This window comes from Mesoplodon densirostris, chromosome 4, assembly GCF_025265405.1.
Source record: "Mesoplodon densirostris isolate mMesDen1 chromosome 4, mMesDen1 primary haplotype, whole genome shotgun sequence".
In the NCBI taxonomy this organism is placed as follows: Eukaryota; Metazoa; Chordata; class Mammalia; order Artiodactyla; family Ziphiidae; genus Mesoplodon; species Mesoplodon densirostris.
The window spans coordinates 165360640-165385984 of NC_082664.1; the positions used below are offsets into that span (position 1 = coordinate 165360640).

The 25345-nt window shown below is 49.0% G+C and overlaps 1 protein-coding gene and 1 pseudogene across 2 annotated transcripts in view; both read left to right on the forward strand.

Annotated features, from left to right (window-relative positions):
* The window catches only part of CAMK1D (calcium/calmodulin dependent protein kinase ID), a 420150-nt gene extending 398438 nt beyond the window's left edge, over positions 1-21712 (forward strand). For both annotated transcript variants that reach the window (XM_060095424.1, XM_060095425.1), the window contains exons 7-11: positions 12386-12498; positions 14262-14340; positions 18515-18602; positions 19542-19659; positions 21274-21712. In XM_060095424.1, the coding sequence (XP_059951407.1) occupies positions 12386-12498; positions 14262-14340; positions 18515-18602; positions 19542-19659; positions 21274-21392 (517 nt within the window). In that variant the 3' untranslated portion in view covers positions 21393-21712. The remainder of the gene's footprint in view (positions 1-12385; positions 12499-14261; positions 14341-18514; positions 18603-19541; positions 19660-21273) is intronic.
* LOC132487681 (adenosine 5'-monophosphoramidase HINT1-like) lies at positions 1658-2656 on the forward strand (annotated as a pseudogene).
* Positions 21713-25345: the final 3633 nt, after the last annotated feature.

Genomic DNA, 25345 nt, shown 5'->3' on the forward strand with positions numbered 1-25345 from the left:
CTGGAAACTGTCATTTAAGTAGTATCTAAATGCATCGGGATATTTAGCCTGGAGAGTGGAAGGCAGGGGGTTGACATTCACTCACTTAACTAACATCTATTGATCCTAATATGTGCCCGGCAATCTCATGGGGCTGCTGAGCTGGATTCATTGCTGCCTGGCCATGGAGTCGCTACTGTGGCGACAGACAGTAAACAGATAACTTACAATCCAGTCTTGCTGGCTGTCACGGAGTCGCTACTGTGGCGACAGACAGTAAACAGATAACTTACAATCCAGTCTTGCTGGCTGTCACGGAGGTGGGAGGCAAGAGCAGGGTGAGTTCCCAGGGGAGAGACGTGAACCCTGCCCGGGACTTGAGGAAGGCTCCGTAAAAGCGGTGTACGGTGATCTGGGCTTGGAAGGACTGTCTTCAGATATCGGCAAGGCTGTCAGGCCGGGGAGGCCGATGGTTTATCCTCCAAGACCCAATTATCTAAGGAGATGATGTGCTTACTGTGTTTGATAAAAGATGTCGCGTTCAATTTGAGACATAATTTTTAAAATATAGTTTGGAAGGTTTGATCCGGCTTTGAACTTATATATTACCAACACTTGGGACTTCCCTGGTGGCGCAGTGGTTAGGAATCCGCCTGCCAGTGCAGGGGACATGGGTTCAAGCCCTTGTCCAGGAAGATCCCACATGCCGTGGAGCAACTAAGCCCGTGCGCCACAACTACTGAGCCTGCGCTCTAGAGCCCACAAGCCACAACTACTGAGCCCGTGAGCCACAACTACTGAAGCCCGTGCTCCTAGAGCCCGTGCTCCGCAACAAGAGAAGCCACCACAGTGAGAAGCCCGCGCACCACAACAAAGAGTAGACCCCACTTGTCGCAACTAGAGAAAGCCCGCGTGCAGCAACGCAGACCTAACACAGCCAATAAATAAATAAATATCACCAACACTTAGTAATAGGAAAAATATAATCTCTGAATATCAGGATGTTGAATTCGTCTAGCACCACACCGAGCAAATGAAAGAATCAAAAGAGGCTTTTATTATGTTTTAAAAGATTTACCGTCTGGAATGTAGCACCGCAGCAGAGAGACAGAAGGGAGGCAGTACAGAGATAGTTAAAAAACCAAAAGGGGGATGGGGCTTCCCTGGTGGCACAGTGGTTGAGAGTCTGCCTGCCGATGCAGGGGACACAGGTTCGTGCCCCGGTCCGGGAAGATCCCACGTGCCGCGGAGCGGCTGGGCCCGTGAGCCATGGCTGCTGAGCCTGCGTGTCCGGAGCCTGTGCTCCGCAAGGGGAGAGGCCACAATAGTGAGAGGCCCGCATACCACACACAAAAAAAAAAACCAAAAGGGGCACAGCGAGGGAAATGGCCAGCTTGCCAGGAGCTGTAGTAACAAGAGTCATGAATTCAGAGCACTTAGTCTGAGCAGGGTTTGTGCCCAGGAGGAGAAGAGATGGAGGTGGGAAGGGGAGAGGTACCAGTTCACACCAGCAAGTCTGGAAACACTCGTGGAGGTGGTTCAGATGGAAGGACCGGGAGCCCATGATTCAGTGCCAAGTACAGGTGCACCGGAGTCGGGCAACACACGAGACCGCTTTCCGGCTTCCGATCACCTTACTGTGCTCTCACAGTGCACTTCCAGGGATGCACCTCTGAGAATGAAAACAGTTTCTAATCATCCTCAGAAGTGCCTTGGGAGAGAGCCATCGGAGGCCAGGGGACAAGTGAAAAGTTCAATCAAAAGCCAAGGCCAGGGCTTCCCTGGTGGCGCAGTGGTTGAGAGTCCGCCTGCCGATGCAGGGGACACGGGTTCATGCCCCGGTCCGGGAAGATCCCACATGCCGCGGAGCGGCTGGGCCCGTGAGCCATGGCCGCTGAGCCTGCGCGTCCGGAGCCTGTGCTCCGCAACGGGGGAGGCCACAACAGTGAGAGGCCCGCATACCGCAAAAAAAAAAAAAAAAAAAAAAAGCCAAGGCCAGGGCTTCCCTGGTGGCGCAGTGGTTGAGAGTCCGCCTGCCGATGCAGGGGACACGGGTTCATGCCCCGGTCCGGGAAGATCCCACATGCCGCGGAGCGGCTGGGCCCGTGAGCCATGGCCGCTGAGCCTGCGTGTCCGGAGCCTGTGCTCCGCAAGGGGAGAGGCCACAACACTGAGAGGCCCGTGTACCGCAAAAAAAAAAAAAAAAAAAACCTAGGCCAGCTTCTCCATGGCCGGCTGCGCGGGAGGGAGGCCGAGATGGCAGATGAGATCGCTAAGGCTCAGGCCGCCTGGCCTGGTGGCAACACGATCTTCGGGAAGATCATTCACAAGGAAATCCCAGCCAAAATCATTTATGAGGATGACCAGTGTCTTGCTTTCCATGACATTTCCCCTCAAGCACCAACACATTTTCTGGTGATCCCAGATTTCTTCGGCAGAAGATAACGATGAAAGTCTTCTTGGACATTTAATGACTTTTGGCAAGAAATGTGCTACTGATCTGGGCCTGAAGAAGCGTTATCGAATGGTGGTGAATGAAGGTTCAGATGGGGGACAGTCTGTCTGTCATGTTCATCTCCATGTTCTTGGAGGTCGGCAGATGAATTGGCCTCCTGGGTAAGCGTGTTGTAGGGATAATTTTCCCTTCTCTATGCAGTGATCAGGTCTGCAAGTTCCAATACGCAAAACAATACTTTCTTTGCCTGTGTATGGAGAGATTGCAGAAATAATTTTAAAAACCCATACATAATAAAAGACATTGTTGCATGGTCTGAATTCTTATTTGACTTATTTTTTTTTTTTTTTTTTTTTTTTTGCTGTACGCGGGCCTCTCACTGCTGTGGCCTCTCCCGTTGCGGAGCACAGGCTCCCGACACACAGGCTCCGCGGCCATGGCTCGCGGGCCCAGCTGCTCCGCGGCATGTGGGATCCTCCGGGATCGGGGCACGAACCCGTGTCCCCTGCATCGGCAGGCGGACTCTCAACCACTGCGCCACCAGGGAGGCCCCTATTTGACTTATTTTTTAAAAATATTTGTTGGAATGTTTGAAGGTGGAGTTCATAATTTGGGAGGTTTTTGTTTTTTCTCCCCAAGGAGGACTCAGCATATGTACATGGCAGTAATGCTGTGACTGATCTTTGAAGACAAATTTAAAATTTTCATAAATTTAGCTTTAGCTTTGAAATATCCTTTTAGGGTAAAATATTAGTCCAGGAGAAGAGTTTCTAATCCAGTTCTCTTATTTTCTAAGAACAAAGGAGCATGTGATGTGATTGATCCAGAAAGTGACAGTTGTAGGTGTAACAAAAATGCTTTTTGTCCAGCTCACATGTTTCCCCTGGACTACTGGGGTAGTGGGGAAGGGGTGAGAGTAGATTTGTCATAGAATCTTTGATGACCATGTGAAACCATACAATGGTGTTTCCTTGTTACCTAACGCTATTGATTATAAAGACTTGAAAATATATTATTTAGAATTAACTCTCCAAATTGAAAACTCATTGTCGTGAATGTGTATGTGCACACTAGCAAAAATTTTTAAGTTATGCGTGACTCTGGCTATGTAGAGTTGGGGGGAGATCTCAGGGTTTGAGTTCCTATGTAGGCTGACAGCAAAATTTTTTTTTTTTGGTCTTGCTGTGCACCCTAGCCTCTCTAAGCTTGCACAGGGCAAATAGTTTTGCTTCTTTACTTTCCTTCATGTAGGCACTTTCCAGCTTCTAAAATTTATTTAATACTTCTTGCCTGCTTTGTCTCTTCTCTCGTTCTCTTTGTGTTTATGGGTTCCTTCCATTTTTAATCCCTAAGACCATTTTAGTAGATGTTGACACATTTTATTGTAAATTGTTTTTTCTCTAAATATTTAATTTTATTAATGATTTTAAAAATTTAGGGGGAGTGGATTAGGGAAATTGGCTGTATATGTCTTACAAGTGAGTTTTTTCCAACTGTCATTTTTTTACATTATTTATGGTGTTTAAAATATTTATATAGCTAATATATCAATTTTTAACTTAGTTCATATTTTTAAGAGCCTTTCCCACCCTAGGAGGATTTATAAAAAAAAATTTTCCCCTAATACTTTATGGCTTTACGTATTTTATGACTTTTTTTATGAGGGAAGGTCTGGGACCGGGGAGGAGTTTTGGAGGGATTTGTGCCACTGTTAAACATGTAATCACGAGAGAAGCATTAGTATTATATATACGAGGGTTGAGTCTACTTTCCTTAGGCATATTAACTTTCCCATTGATTTCGTCAAACTAGTGCTAATAAATCAGGTAGATAACCCAAAAAAATAAAATAAAATAAAGCCAAGGCCAACAGGATGGAAGTACCAAGGCATCTCCCAAGTGCGGCTGTTAGTCTGCACAGATTCATAACTGCTTCCCAAGCAGAACGTGAGAGAGAAGGAAGCTGGGGGGATGGAGGAGGGAGGGAGGGAGCAAGAGCCCCACAACAAAAAAAGCAAAGTCTAGATGCAAAAGTCAAGCTGGGGACTTCCCTGGTGGCACAGTGGTTGGGAGTCCGCCTGCCAATGCAGGGGACACGGGTTCGTGCCCCGGTCCGGGAAGATCCCACATGCCGCAGAGCGGCTGGGCCCGTGAGCCATGGCTGCTGAGCCTGCGTGTCCGGAGCCTGTGCTCCGCAACGGGAGAGGCCACAGCAGTGAGAGGCCCTCGTACCGCAAAAAAAAAAAAAAAAAAAAATGTCGAGCTGGAAATCCGCTGGGGTTCAGAACCATCAGTTAGTTCGCATGTTAATCGCCTCCAGACTGGATGTCTGCACCCCTTGGTGCAGGTCCATCACTCTTGAGAACTAATTTTAGCTGCTGAAAGTTTGGCTGTGTTTCTCCTAACACAACATCCTGGCTGTTGGATGCTCCCCTCACTCATCCTCTCCTCCCCACCAAGCCCTCCGATGCACTGTCAGCAGGAGCTGAGTTGGAAGTGGGTTTGTCCGAACCTCCTTCAGTTGTACCTCACCTGCAGGAGGAGGCGTGGGGCCTCTGTGCTCATCCTCCAGACTTCCTGGAGGTGCTATCCGTTTGGCTGATGCAAGAATCAAAAAGTTATACCCTTGGAAGTAGAACCCTGGATCACAACACAGCAGCTTTGGATGATGTCTTGTCCAGCCTAACCCTTTACTGTGTACAGAATTTTTGAGAACTATTTTACTCCAGGTGGAGTACGCTGCTAACTTCTCAGGCTTGGGGAAGTGTTTGTTCCTCTTCCCCTCCTGCCTGGCTCCCAATCTTCAGCTCTGGTGTGTATAAATGTTCTAAGGGATGTGTTTCCCATCTACCTTCCAGTGTCCCTTTCCTTCCTCCTCTCGGTCTTTGCCTGATCTGCTTCCTCCTTCTCAGCTTTCAACATACTAACCAAATCTCAGGGGTGACGTGGGACATTTATCCATTGCATTTCACCAACGATGCCTTGCTGAAGTCAGCCTGCATGTGGTTCTAATACGTGAACCTTCCCTTGTCTCTTCCAAGTTTGTAAGGAGAAAGCTCTGGCATGCACATAATCAAATCTCTAGTTGCTGAAGTAATTGCATTACATTTTTGTAAACATTCGGGTCTCATTGGTCATTCTGGTCTATAAATCCGAATAATACGCTGAAATCTATTTTGCTGCGTGAGCCTTGCAACTAATTGCCAGAGATTTGTCAGCTTAAAATGCTTTGCTTTATTTTATTATTTTTAAAAGTCTGTCCTATTAACCAGAGTAAGACAAATACAACCCAGATTCCTTAGTATGGGGTCCCAGACATTCATCCAATAAACACTTGTTGAATAACTACTGACAACCAAGACAAAGGGTGAACTGGTGGCTGTCCAGTGGTTGTTACATATCCAACAGACTCTAGCATCCAGAGGAGGGACACCCAGATTTGACTGATTTTGTGAGTGTTTTTCAGAGACCCATTGGGCCTGGGTGGGCCCTATGTAGCTCCTCTGGTTTGCAATATACGTGCAGGTTTGTTATTTTGCTCAATTGCATAAAAATATTCTTTCTTCACAAATATACCTTTGAGTAAGTGTTCTCAGGGAAGCTTGAGCTATTCCTAGAATTGAGGGCTTCTTGGCAAAATGCTTGGAAATACCGGCCCACAAAGATTAAGGTTGAAAAGCAGGTCTCCAGGACATCCTGTCCTCATATCCATCACGCAGGGCACAGAATCATGACCAGAGGGAACATCTCTCTCCTTCCCTTCTAGAGCAGTTTAGAAGTTCAGGTCGGGATGTGTGGTCATTCATGGGTGATTCTGAGACTAGTTACAAAATTTTAAAATATGTTGCTTTGTTTTCACATTTAGAATGTAAACTGAGTCCTTCAGGACTCGTCTGTTCTCTCCCCCTCCCATTGGCCTTCCTGATGGTGAGCGGGGTCCCAGTTCACAGTATTTAAAATGAAGGAACCTGAAAAGTGAGATGGAGTTGGTGGGATGGAAAAGAGAAGAAGTGGTGATAAGGGTGGACAGCTGGCATTTAGTGATTGTTGTGTGACAGGCGCTTTCAAATGTTATATCTTTTGTCTGTATCCATCCATCAATCCATATGTGTGTGTTATATGTAATATAGATTAGTATATAGTGTATGTTATATATGTTATCATATCTCTCTATAAGGTGGGCCTTGTTATCCTCCTTTCACAAAGGAACCTGAGACCGGGAGATGATCTATAATTTCCCCAAAGTCACTCCACCAGGACTTGCTGGAGCCAGGATTTGAATCTGTGTCTTTATTTCTCTAAATCCCAGGCTGAGGAAACCACATCACGAAACTCCTCCGAAAGCAAAGTCAGTCCGCAGAGAACAGCAACACACCTTCCCTTGAAAAATCACTTCTCTCTTCACCTTCAGGGCCCTTCTTCCAGTTAGACTAAAGGGCAAGACCTGGGTTGCTGTTTCCTGATCATGATTCAGTCATCAGTGTGGACTGTTGCGCTCAGATGCTTTTTATGTAAACTATTTGCAATATGTTTGGGCACTTAAGAAGCGTATTTCAGGCGGTCAGAAAACTTGCTTATACGTGTTACTTGATTTTGCAGTTACTCGGGGTCAGTGAGGCAGGCGTGAACTTCTGCTCAGCCCTGCCGAGTTCCACAGGGTCTGGACAGCAGACTTTCTCTCCTCTGCATCCCCTTGCAGCTCTGTGGTGGAGCAAAGGGCTGAACAAAGGCTACTGGATGTGACCATAGTGGGACTTGGTTGAGGAGAGACCCAGGTTCACTTTCCTCCATCCTTCTCTCCCACCGACAGGCCACAATGGTCCCAAGTGTGCTCCTGCCCTCTGTCTTTCCAGAAGGCAGGCTGGGGTGGAACATTAGGTGTTGATTTTCTAACTGTAAGGACACAACTGCCCAGAGCTGCTTCCCCAAGGGGGGACCATGTCCACTGAAAAGAGAAGAGGGTTTTTTTGTTTGTTTTTTTTGGCGGTACGCGGGCCTCTCACTGTTGGGGCCTCTCCCGTTGCGGAGCACAGGCTCCGGACACGCAGGCCTAGTGGCCATGGCTCACGGGCCCAGCCGCTCCGCGGCATGTGGGATCTTCCCTGACCGGGGCACGAACCCGTGTCCCCTGCATCAGCAGGCGGACTCCCAACCACTGTGCCACCAGGGAAGCCCCGGTAGGTGGGAACCTTGACAGCTACCTGGGCTGGGCAGCGGTGGGCTGTCCTTCATCCGTCATCCTTGTCTCTGTTTCAGAGCCCATCCAGGGGGCTCAACAGCCAACGATGAAGCCTCTTTTTCAAGAGCATCTTTGTTCATCCAAACATTTACCCAGGATCTGCCATGGGTAGACCTGGGCTGGACACTGAAAATCCAAAGACAAAAGTAAGACATAAGACATGGTTCTGCCTTAAGGATCTTGTGGACAGGTCAGGGCAGCGTGCAGTGTAGGAAGAGTCACCATGGAGCTCTGTCCACTGCCGTGGGGACACAGAGCAGGGCACCGACCCCACCTGGCGGCAGGGCACTGGGTCTTACTAGTAACACAGCAGCTGGTCTCGAGGGGTGTGTGCCAGAGTCGATGGAAGGGGCCAGGGGAGGGCAGCCCAGGTAGAGTGCATACCTCTACCTTGGTCCAGAAACAAAAAGTGCCCAGTGGGCAGCGAACCAACCCCAAGCATCTTAGCTACTAGACCCAGAGTGTGGGAGATGAGGTTGGGGAAGTAGCGTCCAGTCGCCGGGTTCTGTTTGCAGATGAAGGGACCGGTGGGCAAATGAAACGGCCTGCAGAGAGAATTCAAAGTCAAGACTGAAACATAAGGTTCAGTTCTCAAGCCTCCTTCCCTTTAGCAAACAGGCAAAACAGTTAAGAACACAGACCCAGAATCAGACAGGTAGGGCTGGCGTCCTGACTTTGCTGCAAATTAGTTTCTCTGCCTTTATTTTTTTATTTTATTTTTTAATATAAATTTATTTATTTAATTTTGGCTGCATTGGGTCTTCGTTGCTGCGCGAGGGTTTCTCTAGTTGTGACGAGCATGGGCTGCTCTTAGTTGCGGTGCGCGGGCTTCTCATTGCAGTGGCTTCTGTTGTTGTGGAGCACGGGCTCTAGGTGTGTGGGCTTCAGTAGTTGTGGCACTCAGGCTCAGTAGTTGTGGCTTGCAGGCTCTAGAGTGCAGGCTCAGTAGTTGTGGCGCACGGGCTTAGTTGCTCCGCGGCATGTGGGATCTTCCCGGACCAGGGCTTGAACCCATGTCCCCTGCCTTGGCAGGCGGATTCTTAACCACTGCGCCACCAGGGAAGCCCCATTTCTCTACCTTTAAAATGAGAATTGTATGAGGGACTGTATACACTGATCTGGTGTGAGGGGACCACAAGGAACAGCACCGGGACCTTGAGATTTATAGCAGCTGAGCCGTAAGCACCCTCAGACCCTCAGTGACTGGGGGAGGGAGAAAGCAGTTACCACACCCAAGGGAGTCTGGTAGAGTCCCTTCCCTTGAGAGTAGCACTGGCCCTCTGCCCAGGGGTGTAACCAGCCTGAGCACTGGATGGGAGGGCTCAGGGCAACGCTCACCCTGCCCTGACTTCCTCCTTCCTTCCTCATCTCCCCTGGGGCCCCCACTGGCCAACCCCCTACCAGATGCCAGAGAGTCCAACCCTCAGTCAACCCTCTGTACAGGTCAGCCTCCCGGGGACAGAGCAGAACGGAGGGTGGCTCTGAAGGACACAGGGAAGGTGTTGGGGAAGCACACCTCCGGGGGGAGAGAGGGGTTTTTTGTTTTCGTTTTTTTTGTATTTTTTTATATTTTTTTAATTTTATTTTTTTAAATCCTTTTTGTTTTTGGCCGCACCATGCGGCATGCGGGGTCTAGTTCCCTGACCAGGGATTGAATCCGTGCCCCTGCAATGGAAATGCAGAGTCCCAACCACTGGACGGCCAGGGAAGTGCCTGGGAGAGTGAGGTTTAAGTGAGATAATCCAGCAAAGCGCCTTGGTGGAGTTTTTGACCCAAAATAAGTGCTCAGTCGAAGCTACACTAGAATATAGTAGTATGTTTGTGTAAGTGTGCCAAGGTAGATGAGATGGCAGACTAAGGAGCAAAGGGAAGACGGGAGGTGGGAGCATTCTCCCTAGATGGCCCTCCTGAGGCTGGGATGGACGTGATGGATGAGCCCATGAAGGCGAGTTGCCCCTATTGGGCGTGACCGTCTGTTGTTGGGTTGTCAAGTTTAGATGTTATTCTGAACCATGGGCTTTTAGGCCTAGAACAATTGGGAGTGGCTTTATCGTCTTTGAGAACCCACAGTGAGATCATCTGTAGATTATTTAAATGGTTTGATAATGTAAAATATGAACACAGAGATGAAATCTGCAAATGTGTGGATCCAGGACCACGGAAGTCAGCCTTCTGTATATGGAGGTAGAAACAACGCAAAGTCATTTCTCCTAATTGAACCCACCACGCAAACCTGCTCACGAAATAGCCTGACCAGGGAACTCTGTGAATCTTCTAGATCTGAGGAAGATTTTACAACTTCTCCTTGCCCTTCTGTTCTGTTTCAGCCCTTATTTAAAACTTTTCTTTCTTAATTTTAACTTAGTCCCCAAACTCCATCCGTTTCCTTTCCTTCCATCCCCAGTATAGACACATAAACACAGTATTCTATAGTCCCCCTCCCCCCCAAAAAGAGGAGCTAAAACCAGAAGAAATCAGGATTACTTTAAGAAAATTGGCACAAGAAGATTAAATCTTTCTTGGAATTTTCTTAAAGGTTTTTTTCCCTTGAAAAGAAAGCCAAACTGTAAAGTAAAACACAGTCCGTTGTTAATAAACAAAAACCTCACATATCTAAAATTTCACTATTTTCCGAGATAAACTAACATTTTGCCCTGTCTGCTTTTCCTAATATGCACATTTCATTTAGCCCAAATCCTCATTATGGGAAACATTTCCATATCCATCTCTCAGCTCCAGGCTTTCCTGGGTAATGAAATATGTGCTTCGTGGTTTCAGAAGCACTGGCACTTACTTCGCCAAAAGCAGCAAATCTTTAAAAATGAAATTTTCCAGGCACTTAGCCCCTAAATCAACCTTGTAAAGATAGATGATTCTGAATCTTATCAGCCCACAGAATGTCTCACAGCCTTTAAAAGTGTCATCGGCTGTTCCCCTGTGCAGCACGACCAACGATGCTGTGTAGGGCGGCAGGAGCGGCTGAAAATTTGTACTAAAAGCTGTGTTTTGAACCTTCATTAAATTTCTTACTTGCTGGCAGCCTAAATCCCTCGAAGGCCTGGAGTCTGTTGATTCCTGTTCACTTGTTCTCATTAAACTGGTCTCTAGGCTGTAGCTGTGCTTTGAACACAGTTGGGCTGCGTGGGAAGATTCAGGGCTCGTCTGGGGGCGGGACTCTCTCACTATGGCTGCTGCCGCCCTGTGGGTTGTCTCGGGCCCAGAACCAAGTTCTGCGCCATCCAGCCTTGCGCTTGGCCTTCCAGAATCCAGGCTTGCCCTCTGCCCTGTCCGTCACTTATGGCCGCAGCCTCAATCTCACCCCTTCCCGATGTCCAGTCCCAACCAGAGGCTGCCCCTGCCTGCCCGCCGTGGGCCACAAGCATGGACCAGCCAAACAAATTGGGGGAGGAAGCATAGACCCACAGTATCTTAAAGCCAGAAAGAATATTAGGAATTTTCTAGTCTGGCCTCTTCGTGTTTAGGTGAGGGCATTCTGGTCCAGAAAATGCATCATTGGCCTTTAATGGTAAAGGTCACCTCAGAGCCCGTAGCAGACCTGGGAGTGAGAACCCACAGTTTCATGGCACGAATTGTATTTGGGGTATTTAACAAAAATTCCTACTTCTATTATGACTGTCAGTACCTCTAGAACTAGAAGTTTCTTGCACCAACATCCTAGTATCCTCTCTTTTTTTTTTTCTTTCTTAAATGTTTTTTGGCCGTACCACGTGTCTTGCAGGATCTTAGTTCCCCAACCAGGGATCAAACCCAGGCCCTCGGCAATGAAAGCGCCGAATCCTAACCACTGGACCACCAGGGAATTCCCATATGATCTTTTAAAAATCAACTTTGAAACAGTTCAGTGGAAAAAGGGTCATGGTATTAAAATTTATGTCAACTTCTGCTTATTGCATTTTTATTTATTTATTTATTTTGCGGTATGCGGGCCTCTCACTGTTGTGGCCTCTCCCGTTGCGGAGCACAGGCTCCGGATGCGCAGGCTTAGCGGCCATGGCTCACGGGCCTAGCCGCTCCGCAGCATGTGGGATCCTCCCGGACCGGGGCTCAAACTTGTGTCCCCTGCAGCGGCAGGCGGACTCTCAACCACTGCGCCACCAGGGAAGCCCTGCTTATTGCATATTAATGGGCAAAACTGTAATCTTCCAAATACCTGAATTGGGCATGGTAGGGTGATACTCTGCAGTTTGGGGCCACTTGTGGCAATTTGGTGACTCAAGTGTATAAAATTTCCCTTTCTTCCTCTGATGATTTATTAAATAAAATGAACCTGGAAAGGTCTTGAAATGTATACCGAACATATATTTTGTTTGTTTCACTAACCCATCGTCTATTAGGGACCATATCCCAGGCAGTAAGATCAATAACGTTTATACACGGAAGGCGGCCTGGTAGGTGTTCAGGGCGTGCAGGACTCTGGTGAATAACGTGCAAAGCGTTAAGATGTGTTGACCCTCCGTCGCCACCAGGGTTAACCCTTTTAGCTACTTGTGAAGCCACAATTTTACTTCTGTGCCACGTGTGCCCAGAGAACGTGTGCGTCCTTTGCTGAGACTGTGTCTGGAGCGCACACGGTGCAGGCTTCCTCCACGCCAGTGAAGACAGCTCTTCCTCTCAGGCAGGATGTCAAGCCACCACCTGGTGCTGGGTCCTCAGCTGGTTCAGATCCTCACAAGAGATCCTCTTGTCTTCCAGGCTCTGCGGCTACCCTCCTTTCTATGATGAAAATGACTCCAAGCTCTTTGAGCAGATTCTCAAGGCGGAATATGAGTTCGACTCCCCCTACTGGGACGACATCTCCGACTCCGGTAGGTCTCTCGGCTCCTGGTGGGCGGCTCCTGGGACCCCAACACCCAGCCCACGTGAGTCTCCAACAGTCCCTGGGGGCTCAGAACAGTCCTGAGGCTCCTGAGGATGCTACGCACTTAGACTTGACTTGAAAAGCGAGGAGAGGCTTGGGACACGTGTGGGACACATGCGCCGAGCCAGGCTGAGGGATGGGGACTCACTCCTCCACCACTGCTGGCCATACCCTGATCTGGGTGCTCTGGAGTGAGACAATATTAGCTCGAGTTGATTGAGCTTACTTACTGTGTGCTGTGCACTGTAAACTCCGCACGTGTGCCTAGTTCACCCAGTCCTCAGGGCAGCCTATCAGGTGGGGATTACTATTAGCCCCATTTGACAGATGAAGAAACTGAGGCCCTGGAAGGTGAAATAACAGCTAGTAAGTGGCAGAGCTGGGGATTGAACCCACACCCTCACTCCAGAGCCCAAGTCTCAGCTACTGTGCCACACAAAACATTCCCAGGGAAGTTCACCATTTCCTCCTCAGGGATAAAACTCAAACCCAAGGCCCACGTAAGCAGATGGAATGTCTCCAGCCTCAGTTTCCTCCCTGACAAGATGAGGATGGTAATAATACCACTCCCACCCTGGTGGGTGGTGTAAGGATCACATGAAATAATGAATGAGCTATTCAAATATCCCATTTTATTATTATTATTTTTTTTTTCTTTTTGCGGTATGCGGGCCTCTCACTGTTGTGGCCTCTCCCGTTGCGGAGTACAGGCTCCGGAGGCGCAGGCCCAGCGGCCATGGCTCACGGGCCCAGCCGCTCCGTGGCATATGGGATCCTCCCAGACCGGGGCACGAACCCGTATCCCCTGCATCGGCAGGCGGACTCTCAACCACTGCGCCACCAGGGAGGCCCCCAAATATCCCATTTTATTATTTGCATTATTTCCTCCTAACTGGAAATGCCCTGCTTTCTTCCTCAATCTTCCAAAACCTGGGACCGGACTATAGTTCTCCAAGGCTTGCAGGAAAGAGCCGCATGGGGAGTAGTTTACTTCTGAGTCAGGAAGGGCCCCAGCTGTCCTCCAGAAGTCCAGCCCTGTGGGAAGTGAGCTGCCAGATGCCACAAGGTGACAGATTTCCCACCTGGCACGTGTCATCTTCTGGTTCTGGGTCCCAACCTCTCATGTTCTCAGTGTCCTGCTCTGGGTCATACCTGGTCCTGGGCCTCCAAGCAGTTTTGCTTCCCCACCAGAGCACATCTCCTGCACCCTAATTTCCTGCTCGCTGTTTGTAATCATCCGCGGGGCTGCAGAGGGGGCTTCTGGAGGGCTGTGCATCCACAGTGGGTGCTCGGGCGACTTTGTTGAATCGGTGAGCTCTTAACGTGAGGACGTCAACAAAACAGCTCCCTAAGGCAGCAGTGAGCTGAGTGAGAGGCACCTGGCGACCAAGACGTTTCACCTTTTCCCTGAAACAAAGGCGCCACTAGCTGCCAGCGGGAAGGGACTTCGAGCTGGGAAGGCAGGGTCCCAGGCCTGGCTGGGCTGCCTCCTCCTTCACTGGGTCACCACTCGGAAACCCAAACCTTGTCTTCCCTTTTCCCCAGATGCTGGTACCACCTGCCTTTTTGTCCCGGGTCCCGAGTGTCCATGGAAGGCTGGTCTCGTGTTTCCATGGTACCCTTGATACCCCCCCAGAGGCACCCTGGTATCATATTGTCATATCTCAAGCCACATCCTGACTCCCCCTCTTGTGCCTTCCTTTTGAACAGCAAAAGACTTCATTCGGAACCTGATGGAGAAAGATCCAAATAAAAGATACACATGCGAGCAGGCAGCTCGGCACCCGTGGTAAGAAGAATCACCCACTAGAGAGGCCGGTCAGCTGGGGCTTCATTATGAAAGCCACGGGTGAAGCTTGCATCCCGTCTGGCCGGTGGCTTTCATCCTTTCCCCAAACCAACCCTTGAGGACACAGTCTTCTTTTTTTTTTTTGTGGTACGCGGGCTTCTCACTGCTGTGGCCTCTCCCGTTGCGGAGCACAGGCTCCGGACGCGCAGGCTCAGCGGCCATGGCGCACGGGCCCAGCCACTCCGCGGCATGTGGGATCTTCCCAAACCGGGGCACGAACCCGTGTCCCCTGCATCGGCAGGCGGACTCTCAACCACTGCGCCACCAGGGAAGCCCGAGGACACAGTCTTCTGAAGGCAGTAATGACAGATGCACAAAAGATAGCTGTAGCTTTTTCACTTCATGTGAAGTATTTTAGGATCATTTTTAGTGAAGGTAATTCCCAAAGGAGGCATTAAGAGTGGAGTTTTATTCCTTGAACTTATTACTCAGTCTGTAAATGAATTGAGGTCACATGTTCTTTTCCTTTTAAGATGCTTTTCAAGTTAGTGTTTCTTCACCTCCAGAGGGATGCATTGATAGTTTACGACATCCTGGACTACATTTCCTGCGGTGCCCTGAGGCCACCTTGTTTTTGTGCCACTTACTAGGGTTGAACCCAGTGACTTTGGGTTTATACTTCTCTGAGCCTGAATTTTCTCATCTTTAAAGTGAGAATAACAATACCTAGTTTACAGGATTGAAGTAAGCAGTGACTGAGATCATGCACACACAGAAAGGGTTTAGTGCATCTGGCACATAGCAATTGCGTCATTAAGCTCTTCTTATTAAAGCACCGTGAGCCTCCTTTATGGTTTTTTGTTTGTTTGTTTGTTTGTTTACATCTTTATTGGAGTATAATTGCTTTACAATGGTGTGTTAGTTTCTGCTTTATAACAAAGTGAATCAGTTATACATATACATATATCTCCACATCTCTTCCCTCTTGAATCTCCCTCCCTCCCACCCTCCCTATCCCACCCCTCTAGGTGGTCACAAAGCACCAAGCTGATCTCCCTGTGCTATGCGGCTGCTTCCCACTAGCTATCTGTTTTACATTTGCTAGTGTATATATGTCCATGCCACTCTCTCACTTTGTCACAGCTTGAAACAAAGGCCAGGAGTAGTAAAATAGCCGATACAATGCGCAGACCCTTGACTTCAGGAGAAATCCCCCCCACCCCGACCAGTCCTCTAGAACACTGTTCCCTGTTGATTCTACCGTCTCCTGCGGCATTTTCTCCGGATGCTCATATGCTGATTAACCTTCCAAAGGGGACCGGCCCAAGATCCTTTCCTGATGAGTTTCACAGTATTTTAATGTATAATAACAGCCGTCATTTATCATCGATGATGTCCCAGGCCCTGTGCTAATCATATTAAAATATCACCGCATTTTTTCCTTTATGATAATCCTGTAAGGTAGATTTTTGTCTCCATTTCTGAGATAAGGAAATATATGTAGAAACATGAAGAAACTTAGCCAACAGGACACAACTAGCTAACAGCAAAGCCAGAAATGTTTCCAGGCAGAACTGTCAGATTCCAAAATGATGCTCTTTACCCCAAACTGACAGGAGAAGGAAAGGGAAAGGAAGGAATTTTCTGAAAAGGAGGCAGTTTTGTTTTTTTTTTTTGTGGTACGCGGGCCTCACACTGTTGTGGCCTCTCCCGTTGTGGAGCACAGGCTCCGGATGCGCAGGCTCAGCGGCCATGGCTCACGGGCCCAGCTGCTCCGCGGCATGTGGGATCTTCCCGGACCGGGGCACGAACCCGTGTACCCTGCATCGGCAGGCGGACTGTCAACCACTGCGCCACCAGGGAAGCCCTCTTTTTTTTTTTTTTTAATTAACATCTTTATTGGAGTATAATTGCTTTACATGGTTGAGTTAGTTGCTGCTGTAGAACAAAGTGAATCAGCTCTACATATACGTATATCCCCGCGCAGTTGCCTGTTTGAGGAAGGTCGTGAGCTGTCGTGAGCCGAGGTGGCCTTACCTCCAAGAAGAGTGTTTAACAGCGGCCTCTGGGCCACCGTGTGCCCCGCTTGGTTCTTACCCAGCCGCAGCGCGCCCTGGCACTGTGGGAAGTGAGCACGGAACACTCCTAGGATAACTGAAAATTTGCATTTTCCTCCCCTCTCAGCCTTGCTCACCCACAAGGAAGGGAGTCTCCCTGACACCCCGCCACCCGGCCTGTTTGGTTTGGAGCGGGCTGTGCCCCCCGTCAGTGCTCAGCCTGAGAAGTCCGTCCTTACTACCACTTCTGCCCCCTGGTTTCCAAGAAAGAGCTGACCACCCCGAGGTGGAACTGGCGTTCTTTTCTGAGGATGCAGCTGTTACAAACAGGAGGAAGCACTCATGTGAGGCCTCCAGGAGGAGAGGCTGAGTAACGACATCTGCTCCCCAGCCTCCTCGTGCCTGGGCTTTCGGGTGGATTTGCTCATTCACATATTTCTCTTCACTGATGTGTGTCTGGGGAAAGCAGGCAATTGACAGTTGTTGGAAATGGAAACCTGACTGGCCTTGGTTCGTTTCTGAGTATCCTCTGAGCTGTGTATTTTCAGCCCTGCTGGGAAAACTAGAGGAGTCTATTTACGGGGGTCTTGCTCTGAGCTGGGAATAGCAGACTGTACCGTATTCTAAACTTAGGCCCAGCCTGGCACAGACTTACCTTCCAGAGTCCACCAGCCATGTTTTCGGTTCCTAAAAGGAAAGGCTGGTGGTGGGAACATATTTTTTATCCAGGGCTGGTTTCCTATCTGAATAAGCCCCAGGCTTGTTCCTCTCATGTCCTAAATTGGTTGGACAAGGCAGTCTGTGCCCAGTCTGGTCTGTGTCCAGGGCCCTCAGAGTCTGGGACCTGACAGGCTCTGCCAGCCACCTGCCAGCCAGAAAGTATGGTCAGTGTCCCCGGCATCTGTCTTCCCCTTAACATTTCTGAGATCCAAGAAATTACTTCTGAGGCATCAGGCATCAGCTCAGAATTGAATAGTTTGGTGCTAAAGGAAAGGGAAATGGATGACTTCAAGCCCAGAAAAGACTGAGCAAAATGCAACTTCCTGTGAGATTGGGGGAGGCCGAGCGGTCAAATGTAGAGCGAGGGTGGTGTTGAGGTTGAGAAGGGATGTGAGGGAGAAGAATGGGCTGGAGGGACCCCCAGCTCATCAACGAGACTGGTGACTAAGCCCAGAGAGAAGAGGGAGGTGTGAGAACGGATGGGGGGGGGGAGAGAAGAGGTGTGATAAAGCAGAGGGAGGAAGTAATAGGATAAGGGGGGACTCTGAGGACAGGAGGTCGAAACTAAACCTCCCTTCCTCCCTGCTAATAGAAGGCTAAGGTCAAGCAAGAACTAGAGAAAAGATTGCCCAGTGTTGTAAAGGACCCAGTGGAAGGTAGCGGCAACATGGTCCTTGCGGTTCTGAGAACTTTTCTAGGAAATGCAGGAGTAGGTGTGCCAAGCAGGGCCGAGCTGTGGCTGGGAACCCTGTCACTGAGCACAGAGAAGGTGAGGGACCCTGGGGGGAGGGAGGGGAGTAGAACATGGCAGAGCTCATGTCAGCCGGGATGGAGCCAGAAGGGAGCAGTGGGCCCCAGGTGTGAGCAAGTCCATGGATCAGAGATCCTGGGGATGCCAGAGAGGGGCCGGGGGCAGGAAGTGGGGGGGAGACCCTGGGTAGGGGTCTGGTGTTCAGACCAGGTGGGGGACACGCTTGAGACCTCAGAGGTGAGACACGGCGGGTAGGAAGCTGGGGGAGGGGGAGAAGGAGGAGAGCTGAATTCAGGTTGCGCTGTCCTTGTGGACTCTGATGTTGCAGGAATGGGGGTGAAAAGGGAAAGAACGGGGAGCCGGGCAGAGTGGCCCACCACGAAGGTGCTGACCCGTCCTGGAGGGGGTGCCGGGTACGGAGGTGGGACCGGGCTTGGAGTGCAGTGGTGGTGGGTCATGGACGTTCAGACAAGAGCTGTGCATTGAAATAAGCAGCCTGGAGGGACAGTGACATGCCATCCTCTCAGCAAACCTGTGGGAGGGGACAGGACATGGCTTCCCCAGGAAAGCAGCTTGGGACTCAGTGTCAGACGCCCCCCGCCCCCCAAGAAACCCTCTTGAAGAAGCATCTTTGCCTCCATTTCAGGATCGCTGGTGACACAGCCCTCAGCAAAAACATCCACGAGTCGGTCAGCGCCCAGATCCGGAAGAACTTCGCCAAAAGCAAGTGGAGAGTAAGTCCTGTGTTTCCTACATTCCCAGCGAACTTAACCACTCAAACGAAACTGGCCCTGCAGTTCAAGCATTTTTTATTTCTAAGTGTTACTATCCCCCAAGTTTGATGAGAATCCCCAGAGCCTCACCCAAATGTGTGCTAATTTTAACCGATAAGGATTAAGACTTGACGAGAGCATCGTGGTGTGAGAGGGATAAAGTGTATGATTTAATAATATCGCCCCTCTGTGATCCAAAAATAGCAATATTGCCAGCTTTTCCTCATTTGCTGTTTCTTAAGAACATAATCCCTGTTGTCTTCCTTCACTTTGCTGGAACTTTGAAGGGTTGACTTTTATTAAAGTGACATAAAAAGGGGGGAAAAAAACCAGGAAATCTCAGTTGAACTCATCAATACATTCTGGTAAAAATGTGATGGATTTAAACCATTACCCTGTGTTCTCATAGCATGGGTAATTAAGAGCTGGCTGTTTTTGCATGAGAGCCAACAACTAGAGACTACACAGACGATAATTCCACTGACCTACTTTATTCACAGGAAATGCTATGATTGAGGACAAAATACCAATAATCAGAAAATTAAAACTCTTAAAATATATTTTAAGGTACTCTATTATTATAATACACCTTTTGTTCTAGAAGTCATTCTCTTAAATTATGGAGAGAATTGGCTTACGTTTACTCTATATTCTACGGTATCATGTCAGAAGAAAAATACTCTTTTCATCTCCAAAATATATTTTCTTGGGGGGAGAAGGTCAAATGATGAATGTACTTTTGGAAGAAGAGGCAACACCAGTTTCCTTTCTGGTGGATCATGAGACCGTTTTCAGAAGTTTGAACTGCTTAGGGTAACAGGATAAATGATAGGAGACAGTCTCGGTCTTTTCTAATTAGCTGGAATATTTTGTCTGCTTTTCCCCTTTCTTAAATTTCAGCAAGCGTTTAATGCCACGGCCGTCGTGAGACATATGAGAAAACTACATCTTGGCAGCAGCCTGGACAGTTCAAATGCAAGTGTTGCGAGCAGCCTCAGTCTGGCCAGCCAAAAAGATTGTGCGTATGTAGCAAAAACAGAACTTTCCAACTGGCGTTGGGGAGAGAGGGGGACTATCGTTTGCTGAGTAGCTACTGTTTGTCGGGGTCTGTTAATACTTGATCTTATTTAATACTCCCAACCATCCTATTCACTATTTTTTAAATATTTTTTGAAATTTAGTTATTTCATATTTCTACAACCGTAGCCACTGTTGTTTCCATTTATAAGAAATCTGAGGCTCAAGTCCCACACAGCCACGTGTGTGTAGACAAAAACCCGACACTTTCTCATCCATCTCCTTATGTTCTGATTCGCTTCTCATTGGGCATCACCCTTAGGGACTGAGGAAGGGATGGCAGAGACTCCTGTGAGAGTCTGATCTCATTGACTTTTAAAATGTATTTTCTTTTTTTTTTTCTTCTGATAATCATTTGAGCTAATTTATGCAAAGTGTGTTGGCTTTGGGATCAAAGTAATAGTACTAATGTTTCGTTGTCCTTCATCTGTGCGTGGGATAGTACATCACGGGGGACACAGTCACACCCTCCTTATTTTTCTCTCCCACTCCCCACTCTGTATATTTCTCTTAATCTCATACTAGGCCTTTCCATGGGCTCCTCCGCACTGCAGAGAAGTTGCCTTGATCGTCCCTGTAGGCCTTCATTTCCATAATCATCGAGACCCTTCAGTTGGGTCTCACTCTGAGCATCACACTCCTTCCTGTTTGCCTCAAAAAAGGTTCCCCTCCTCTTTAAATAGCCCTCCCACCTCATTCCGGAATGTCCAGCCCTTATGTTTTCCCAGGAAATCTCCATGAGCATAAGTGCATGCTGCTTTAGGCCCACATTTACATCTCAGTGCAAATCCTTTCCACCCTCTGGTCAAAGGAAACCCCACAATCTATCGTTTACTTGAAGATTCAGACAGTGGCTCTGACAGCAGAACCATCTTAGCGATTTACTTTATGGCTATGCCGATGTTCGAGCCCACAGAGTTCACGGGGACGGGGGTGAGGGGTGTACTGCTGCAGCTAGGAAGATCATCCCGCGGGAGAACATTCTGATGCCAACACATTGGCTTGGGGAGCATCGGAGGTGCAGCCCGTGAGGAATTTTTCTAGGCCAGGGGGCTGCCGAGTCCACACAGGACTCAATCAGCAGCCCCATTTCAATGTGCCCTATGTCACAAACGCTTCTTAGCCAAGAGTCCAGACCACACACCAAGCTGGGGTTAGAAGGGGGTATCACATTCTTTATTCACTCTTAAAATCCCTGCTTCTCAGCACCGTTGTAAGAAATAAACAGTTCTTCTAAGGACGGTATATATTCAATACCTAGCCCAACGCCTAGTATGTAGTAAGTGCTCAGTAAATGGAACCCATCATACTGTGGTGGCTAAACCATGTTGTATCCACATACAAAGCAGTTATCATTATTTTAATGAAACAAGGAGGGAAGACCTGGGTCTAAGAAGAATTTGGATACATTGCAAATGTTTTCCTGTGGATAGGGAAAAATTTGGAGTCAAGTGCATAAAAGCTTGTCCCCTGCCACAAACGCTTGCAGCAGCGGGAAGAGGGAGTGAGTAGATCCTTAAGCTTTGAACTTCTTGTGTCCGCTGTCCCCCTGCAGGTCTGGCGCCCTCCACGCTCTGTAGTTTCATGTCCTCTTCATCAGGGGTCGCAGGAATGGGAGCGGATCGGAGACCGAGGCCCACCACTGTGACGACAGTGCACTCTGGAAGCAAGTGACCGGCCCTACAGGTGGGGCCCAGGGGGTGAGGCCAGGGAAGGGGGCCCCCAGGGGCCCCCAGCACCACCAGCCACTCCAGAGCGATCCCACCTTGCACGGTGCGCCTCCCTGCACAGGACTGGAAGACAGAAGTTTTTTACCGCCATATTTTATACTGCAATTCTGAAGTGTTCATTTCTCACAAAGTGTACTGGCTCAAGGGAGCGGATTTGATAGGATCTGGTGCTGTACATACGAGTCTCGCAAAGCCCTAACAGAATGGACTTTCTCAGTTCCTCTCCCTCAGCCCTGTCGTTTCCGATCTTCTCAGTAGAGGTAACCGTCTATGTTGTATTTTTTCATTCATAACAAAAAAAGGTTTCAACTGGATTATTTAAGTATCGGTAAATATTGTGCATTAGGGTTTTTTTTTTTCCTTTTGAGCTCTACTTCTTACTTCCGTGCCCTGTACCTTTTGCTTGTCAGTAGTAGAATTTTATGTTAACCTTTAAGAGATTTTTTTTTTCTTCCGAAGGGAATTTAAAAGTACTTTTTAAAATTCTAATAAGAGGATCGATCAAGAATCTGTCTCCGAGGTGAAGAGTGCACTTTACTTCAGTTCCTTCTCCTTCTCTCCCCTTCTTCCTCGGAGGGGCAGTTTTCTGAGAAGACAGCTCAGCCCTTCTGCAGCCTGTCTTCTCCCCGGGGGTGTGGGCACCGTGGGAGGGAACCTGCAGAAAACCTTGCCTGGCAGCTCCTGCAGCAAAGCCCTCTCCAGCTGGAGACCCTGGGGCCTCTTGCCGTCAGCGGTCAGAAAGGAAGAAGCCTGCTCTCCCAAGACGAAAGGCTAGACTTGCTGTGAAGGAGAGGACCCCCGCTCGCCCAGCAAAGATTTAAGAGCCTCCCTGGCCGAAGGAGCACGATGCCATTTTGTTTGGAGTGAATTTCCCACACAGCTCTCGTTTCTCACGAGGGGAGTAACAGCGTGGAAGCCCTGCTCTCAGCTATGCAGTTTTAAAATTAATCCCTCTGTTTTTTAAAAATGCATTTCTAATCTTACAACTAAAAATGGCCTCCAGCTTACACCAGTTGTTTCTGCAAATGTTTACGCTGTTCTTAGAGGCTGATCCAGAAGGGAGGAGAGGAAAAGACTCCATTTATCTGGGGTGGTTAAGGAGAGCAGGACAGTGGCCACTGCAGTGACGGCCGGAGACCTGGCAAGCAGGACACTGGCCACTGCAGTGACGGCCAGAGACCACCCCAGCCAGCACTGAACGCCATCCTTCTGACCAAGGGAATCCCCAAACCAAAGACCTGTGATGGTGGGGTCACCAAAGGTCCCAGTTTGCCCAGGACTGAAGGATTTCCTGGGATGTAGGACTTTGAAACCAGCAATGTTCGGGGACCACTGGGCCACATTGTCCACCCACGTGGTGGATCGGTGTGCAGGATAGAGTGAGCACAGCATGAAACCCAGGGAAAAGCGCTTCTCCAGGAGGCTTCAAGGATGCTGTCTTGAAGAGACGAGCAGGTGGCTCCAAATGCCCACTTTGCAGAAGCCCCCCCTCAGCCCTTGTGCCCATGTGATACCTTGAGTCTGCATTGCACAGTCAGCCTCGAGCCCGCAGTGGGTCCCTGTTCATCTGCCTGATGGTCCAGTGACTTTCCTGGCTGTTGTCCTCATGCCCTTCTCCCACAGTTGACCAGACACAGTGGATCCTGTAGGCCATGCCATCTCTGTCACTTCTGCACCTTGGCCTAGGTCCAGGCCGAATGTTCAGTGATGCCCCCCCTCACACACACAGTGTTATGAGGCTCAGCACTCTATTCTGCTTCCTTTAGGAGGGCAGGGCAGGTGTGCAGGAGAGCAGCCAGAAAGACAGGCATCTGGTCTACCCCGTGTCCACTGGGTCGTAGGCACTCAGCCCCTTGACAGGATTCCCGCTTGGTGTCTGCCACACCAGCATCCAGAGTGAAAATCAAGCGATTACTCTTCAAAATTTGTAAAAAGCCTGGAAATGTCTATAAAACGACAGTAGGCCCAGTTAAGAAGCAAGTGGTGCCTGAGTTGGAGGACAGTAGCAAGAATATTATAAATAATAACAGAAAACTGAGGCATCTCTCCCAGGGGTTTATTAGAATGTTGCTTACCAACAAGTGTAATGGAAGATTCAAGTTTCGACAGTATAAGAAAACAAGGAACTAGGGACTTCCCTGGCTGTCCAGTGGTAAAGACTCTGTGCTTCCAATGCAGGGGGCATGGGTTCAATCCCTGGTCGGGGAACTAAGATCCCACGTGCCTCGTGGCGTGGCCAAAAAAAACAAAAACAAAAAACAAAAAAAAAGAAAACACGGAACTAGCTGTTTTGGGGGAGGGGTGATAATTTGCCTGACTTTGATACTTAGAACGTGTGCCTGAATAGTTATCAGCTCCTTGTACTGTGTGCTATATGCAGTCATTTGCACTTGGAAAGCAACATCTGAAGCCAAATTTATTTATGATAAATTATTTTCTGGAGCTGATGTGTGGGGTGCATGTTCTATGCAATTAGTTTGAAAGTATGTCTTACCTGGAAAGTGCAGAAGAGCTGAGAGATGGGCTGGACCCCCTCTTTGCAGTTGGGGGTCTGCTCTTGGCCATGGTTGGCCTGTAACACGTCAGGAGATGGTGACTGTTTCAGCCCAAAAGTAGACTCTGTTGAACTTGACATCAAGTGAGTCTCTACTGTCTGGATGCGTGTATTCCCATTGTTTTAGGAGGAGGAGAAAATACTGATAACTCCCATGTAGAATTTATGCTCTGTTGAGAGAGCCTTAGTGGTAAAAGAAGGGAGGTTCTCTTTCAACCGTATTTAGTATTATTTACACTTTACGACAACATGGGAAGAGAGCTCAGAATGTGCCTTTTGGTAACGCCTGCCAAGTGGAGTGGCAAAGTCCTAGGACCCTCACTGATGTCAAGTTCCACCAACAAAGCTGAGCATTTCATACGGGCCCCCAGCTTACACACCCACTGGAGGCCAGTGTGTGCCGCTGAGGCTAATGGTGGACCATGGACTTCATCACCGTCTGCCTTCCAACCTCCCCGCCCCCCAGTTTGGTCTTTTCACCTCCTCAGAGCAAGTGGATTGTTTCTGTCATTTGAAAGAGTGTCCTCAGATGGTCTTGCCCTCAGCTGCCTGTCTATCCCCCCTTCGCTTCCCTGATCTTCATCTCATCCGTGAGGCCATCAGGGAGGCTAGCATTTGTCTGAAACAGAGAGCGTGCGCCCGCATGTGGCCCCAACAGATCTTCGAGAAGGTCCCAGCTCTCCAGCCAGCTCTTAGCATAGCGTCCAGAGAACTGGGCAGTCAGTCTTGGGGTTAACCAGGCAAGGCTCTGGCACTTAGGGAGCATGAGCTGGTGAAGAAAGGCATTTGGCATTTGACCCCCCAGACTCAGTTTACCTGCCCGTCACTAACCTCATCCTGTTCATTTGTCTCCCTTGGTGTCCAGCAGATCCTGGGTGAATTGTGATCGGGAGAGGGGGACCTCCCCCCTTTAGAATGAAGGCCCAAAATACCAGGGACAAAGGGAGGGAACCCAAGTGACCCCTCCTGAAAAGGGGGATTGACCCTCTCTCTGGAGGAGTGACAGCTTAATCTGATGAACTCCCTGGGGTTTGACATTTTGTGAGCAATTTTAAACAGAAAGAAAAGACCGTACCCCAGTGGAGATAACTCTGTATTTTAAGACTTTGGCCACCGTGGCCCCCTGGCCCACCCAGAGCCTAGGCTGGTGTTGATTCTTCACCCTGGAGAAGCCACCCTGGAACCATCGCTCCAGGGCTGAGGGCAGGAGAAGGAGGGTATGGCCTCTGTGCTTTGTCTGCAACACTCATGACTTCTCGACTTCATATGATTTCCACAAGCTCACTGCTGGGTTTCCTCTGGATGTGAGAAGGAGCAGCAGAGTGCAGCAAAGGGCAGCTCCT